The following is a 6000-nucleotide window of genomic DNA, read 5'->3' on the forward strand; positions in this document are numbered from 1 at the left end:
GCAGAACAAAACCTACAGATACTAACAAAAGCAGTTTTCTATAGTATTGCTGGGGATTAAGGTTTCTGCTTTGAGAAGAACTGGAAGTGGTAGGTGGGGCTTGATTTTTTTTTTCTCTTTGCTTGCAAATGTTGCAAAATAGGAGAGCCATTTCTTTTATAAATTATAAATGCCTCATCTACTAAGGTTGGTGATGAATTGCATGCATCTTCAATTAAGCAGAGCACTGCATATTCTGTGGCTAGACATAGTAGTAAGACTGAGCTTTGAAGGGAAGGTGGCCCTGCAAGTACAGATGGCTGAACAGGTTATGTCATGGTTGGTAAGGTGAAAATATAGCCATCTCCTTTCATTATCTTCTTACAGCATTTGTTATGTTCTTCATCAGTGGAGGATTAGATTCTTAGAAGTAACTAGTGACCACAGCTCCAACTTAAGTCAATGGATGCTTCAAGTGCTTAGTGCCTCCAAAAATCAGGTTCTATGTAATTATCCCTCCTCTTCCCCCTTATGTGCTCCAAGTCCTCTGAAAAGAAACACTATTTGACAGCACCCAAACATGTATGAGAGTTGTGAATAAAAATCTGACACGGAATACCTGTTTTCTTATCCAAAGGATCATCAACAACAGTGATGGAATGGGGCCTTTTCCGAAGACTTGGACGTGCCCTTGAAAATCTACTATAACATTTGTGTGTTAAAATAATTTTGATGGTTAGAAATTTCTGCTCCCCTTGGACTGCTCTGTGCAGTTTTAAGTATGAGAAAATGATGGGAAGGGCTTAACATTGTCTTACAAATGCCGATGCACACTTGTCTATTATATGTCTGACCAAAGGAGCTGTAGTGTTTGATTTCCTTTAAGTTTTCTTTCTCAACTTTGATTTGGAAGAGCATATTGTAGAAATGTAAGAAAAAAACCAAAGTGCAATTCAGATATTAGTCAGAGGATGGCCTCATTGGGTAGTACTGTGCTTCCATCTGCTGTGCCTGCCACAACACCAGCCAGTTTACTTTATTCTTGGAACAAATGGGATTGGGCCCTATATATACTGAACTGCACAGAATCTTATTATTCGTGACAGACACTATTATCAATGCAATACATACCCTCTTAACCTGCCTAGGGATAGCTGCCAAGTCCTATTGAAACTGTGTAACAGTGGTGCTTCCTCTCTGATGTCCAAGAACACCTCCCTTTTTTTAAATTAGTAGGAAACAAAGAATGGTGTCTGGGCTGTATCATCTCTGCAGATTTTCAACTAAATTGCAGCTGTCATGGATGGCTTTTGTTGCAGTGATTTTCCTCAGACGAATTTAGCTCCAAAGTGTGTGTGTGTGGATTCCAAACCCAAAAGCATGGAGAATGTGAGCTGTTTGCTTCTTGATGCACATATGAAACCAGCTGAAATACAATATATTAACAAGCTCTGTTCAGGTTAATGCCATCTCCTTATATAGAGGCAATATTAAAAACAAAACGAAACCAAACCCTCTACCAACATCTGGGATAGCAAGATAACCCTCCCTGTTGTTTCTGTGTCTAAAGATTCCCATAAGGAAAGACTCATCATTAGACTGAATCATCTGTGGAATTTGTATATAGGAGAGAGGGATTGTTTGTAGCATGCTACATTAGGAACTAAACTAGGAGGCAGACAAAATCACTTCACTGTGTTACACAATTCAGTTTTATTTAAAATGCATGCTGTACTTGGAAAACAACTAATTTGCCTTTTTTCATCATGATTTCTGTTCTTCTCTGGCAATATGTAATATTCCAAGGCTTGCCTGATTGTCAGCAGATGATATGATTCATGGGGAGGGTGACCATATGACCCAGTTTGGCTAGGACAGTTTTGGATTTTGTAGGCTGTTCGAGCATCCCAATGGGTTGGTGACAATTAAATCAAAAGTCCCAGAATTGCAGGGGCATGCGGCACAATCTGGAGGGGAGACAGAGCATCATGGTGCGATAGGCAGGTGGGTGGGCAGATGCTACTGATGCTGAATGGGAACAAGGCAGGTGGACTGCATTGGTACCCAGCCCAGCCCACTGCCCACCTCTAGCCGCTGTTTGGAAAGAGCCAAGCCAGGTGTGTGGGCAGTGCCTGCCTGCCTACGTGGTGCACCATGCTGCTCTGCCTCCCCACCAGACTGCGCCCCAGCCTGCCTGCCTCTGTTTCCAGCAATGCCACTTATTTGAGGGGGGGCAGTGTCCCAGATTTCCTTAAACATATTATGGTCAACCTATTCATGAGTCTCTTGCTATTAAGCAAGATGGGTTTTTTTCTCCTTTTTTTCTATAGTTGATTGGAATCTGTCAAAATTATGAAACTAAACACAAAAATAACTGTTTTAAGTATACCTGTCTCTGTTCAGCAAGGTAGGTAAACATGAGCATAAATTTAAACATCTTCATAGTCCCGTTGAAGTCACTGGGATTACTCATGTCCCGACTAAGGACTGTCTCTCTCTGAAAAGTTCTCTCAACAGATTCCTTTGTTTAACTTTAAAAAAAAAAAAAGTTCTTATCCTTCTGTGTTTCTAGGGTATAAGGTGTTGGTGTGTTATCATTTTCTGTAGGGTACAGGTGCATAATCTTGACCTCCCCTTTAGAGAACAGACAGCTCTTCATATTATGATTACTCCTCCACAAGTGATGTGCTGTTGTCTATGTAAAACACTGCAGTTCCATCAACAGCTACCAGTTGTTAAGCACCATTTATCTTTGCCCTCGTTTTGCGCTCTCAAGCAAACACACAGGAATAGTCACAATGATGAGGAAAGAAAGCCAAAAAGATTCCTAGCTTAACATTTCTATAATATATACATACTTCCTAAATACCAATTGCAAAGATTTTTTTTAACTCTGTTCTCTCTTGTTTAGGATTTACAAATTGAACGAGAGAGGACTATATATAATATATCTGGAGGCTGCACAGCCCTTGTGGTGGTGTATCTGTTGGGGAAGCTGTATGTGGCAAATGCTGGTGATAGTAGGTAAGCAAAGCAGGTTTCTAGAGTATTTTTAATAATTTATTTTGCAGCAATAAGCAGTGAATGAAAAGTGCAGTGGGACCTCATCTTTCACTAGGGTACAGAAGTGCTTTTGCAATACAAATAGCAATAAAATGCTTTCCTGTTTAATTTTATTGGTCACAAAAATATTTAATAGAAGTTAAAAATAACATGCATCTTCTGTGTTCTAATTTAAATTATGTGTTTATTTAAAAAATGACTTTTTCATCTGTTCTTTATTAGCAGTTTCTAAATGACCCAACTGATATTGTGCAGTGTGAAATAAAAATATTATTTATTGTGTGCAATCATTTGTCTAATCACTCTTTGAAATGGTTTGTAGTTTTCTGAAAAGGTTGTTGGAACTAGAATTTTGTTGTGGTTCCTGCTGTCATTGTCCCAGCGTAGCCTTGGATTGATTTAGCTAATCCTTGATGGGTTCAGAATCAAATCAGTTTAGTTAGGATTTTATAACTGGCCATATGAATAGGTTAGAATAAAGTAAAACAAACAAATCATGTTGCAGGGATTTGCCTACTCCTTGAGTTGAACCTCACTGGAATTGTCTTGAGTTATTCAGCTAACTTTTATATTTATATTAAAAGTTTCAAGAGGAGCTGTTTTTCTGGCATTCTAAGTCGGCCAAAACCAAGAATATATTCAGAATCTATCTTGCTTCTCTCTGTGGCCCCTAGAGAGAGAGAGGTAGATTGCTCTTCTAAGATTTCCAGTTTTTTTGCAGTTCTTGCAGCAGCCCTGTCAAATAAAAAAGGAATAAACTGAGAAGAGGAAGGAAGCGGAATAAGTTGTTTCAGTAGTATGGATTTTTGCATCTTATTAGTTAGCAGCTAGGTTTCTAAAGCTTGAAAAGGGGTAGGCAGGCCATTAAAAGAAAAAATATGTGTATGTACCTATTTGTGTACATGTGTATTTTTGACAGAACTATTATACTGCATGTATACATGCATTTTTAATTGGTGAAAGCAAGCACTGTACTGCTGCCTAGATAAAATAGCTTAAGGGGCAGCAGACCCACAAACCTCATAGCTGGCAAAAGGAATCTCTTGTGCAAACTATCCTAGTTCTCTATATAGCAGCATTATGACTCTTCTTACTATGCCCAATTCAGCATATTATTATTATTGGGTTTTACAAACAAAATATTGAATGCTGCTCATTAACTTTATTTTGACAATAGACAGTACAATATAAATCTCTAATCCCTTTTCACTCACAACATCAGTTATAGGTGAGCATATACAAATAAGTGATATATTCAAACACATTTACAGATACCACAGGTAAATAGTCTGTGAAAATACTGTCCCTGTTGCTTTTTAGCTTGTATTCAAACAGTTGTGACTGACGTGCTATTTATATAAATAATAAGAAAGTGTGCCTCTTTCACTGAGCAGACTAGATTGGAGATTTTTGTCATCTGAACAAATCTTTCAGCATCACCTGTACTTCCCAGTACTGTCTTTACGCAATGCAATCTCAAGACTTGGAGGAACTGGATGTTCTTAGCATGCTAACTCTAACTTGCATATTAACTTACCTTCTAGTTTTCTTTTTTTTCTGGCATTTAAAAACATATAGGCAAATTATAAAGGCAGAAAGCAGACACCCTAATAAAGCCGCTGTCTTGAATTCATCTCCTAACTGAACCACTTGTAATTCTACTTACCTCTGCATGAATGAAAAATGTGCTAAAAACTATCAGTCTTGGCTCCTTCATACATGATATTATTGAATAGGACATCATTCGTTATTCTGCCCCCCACAAATCATGCCAGAAAAGGGTACTTTGATGTCCTGAAATTCTAGATGACTGGCCCTCAAGATGTTTGAAATATTTTTTATTCTTTGGTGATACGAATTTTGTATCAATGTGCTGCTTAGACATGAGACCCCATATACTGTAATGTAAATGCTGTGTGGCATTCTCATTGAGATCTATGTTGGAATGGATCTTCTCCGCTCCCATCTCCATCCCTGACTGGAAACCTTCCTTCTGTAGGATGTATTGGGGGTGCCTGAATGTGAATAGAGATCTGATATAGAATATGATCTGGGTGCGAATTGCACACTGCCTTGTGAAGTTATGTCTAAGTAAATATTCTCAGATCCAGCTCTAACAATTGGAGATGCTAAGATTCAAGCCTCTGGAGCTTTTGGGCCTTTGAAGTCTTCATTTGCAAATTGAGTACTTGGGTATTTGAGGCCTTTAGAATCCCTTTTTGAATCTCTCTAAAAAACACAGTCAGAAAAGGAGGAAATGGAAGCAGCATAAGGATTAGCAAATTCAAGCCTGCCTGGTATATTTAAATTGTTGTTGCTTCTAATCATACCCTACTATGCGCTGTCTTCTTGGAGCCCAGGGTTTCTGACTGATAAGACCTCTTCAGATCCATGGCAGCTGAACTATCACAACTGGGTCCTCAAGCTAACTAGTATCATGAGAGAAAACATTGTCCAACTGCCTGATATCCGGTTCTGTCTCTAGTAAATAAAGATCTGCAGATTTCTGCTAGAAAATATCTTCCCTGCTTTAAAATTTCCAGATTGATTTGAAGATGTACAAAAAACTAGAACACTTGGTTCCAAAATGATACCTTTTATTAGACCAACTGGGAAATCGCAAGAAATTTGTCCTTTTCTGCAAGCTTTTGGGATCAAAGTCCTTGCGTCAGGCTCTGGGAAAAGTATAGATGGTACAAGATGGTAAAAATTCTCCATAGGGAGGAAACAAACTTCATTTTTGCACAGAGGGAGCTGAAGATGGAAGGCGGTCCCTCTGGGTCCATGGGTCCCTCTGGGTCCCTCTCATTGACCCAGAGGGACAGCCTTCTAACTTCAGCACCAAACACTTTCTCCCTACACTTTTGCAAGATCAGGTTCATAGATTCATAGATGTTAGGGTCGGAAGGGACTTCAATAGATCATCGAGTCCGACCCCTTGCATAGGCAGGAAAGAGT

General features: G+C 38.9%; 1 protein-coding gene across 1 annotated transcript in view; it reads left to right on the forward strand.

Moving 5' to 3' along the window:
- Positions 1 to 6000, forward strand: part of PPM1H (protein phosphatase, Mg2+/Mn2+ dependent 1H) — a 115350-nt gene that overhangs the window by 25662 nt on the left and 83688 nt on the right. Inside the window, exon 3 of the mRNA XM_025198777.1 lies at positions 2891 to 3003. Within this exon, the coding sequence (XP_025054562.1) occupies positions 2891 to 3003 (113 nt within the window). The remainder of the gene's footprint in view (positions 1 to 2890; positions 3004 to 6000) is intronic.

Source organism: Alligator sinensis, unplaced genomic scaffold, assembly GCF_000455745.1.
Source record: "Alligator sinensis unplaced genomic scaffold, ASM45574v1 scaffold375_1, whole genome shotgun sequence".
Taxonomy (NCBI): domain Eukaryota; kingdom Metazoa; phylum Chordata; order Crocodylia; family Alligatoridae; genus Alligator; species Alligator sinensis.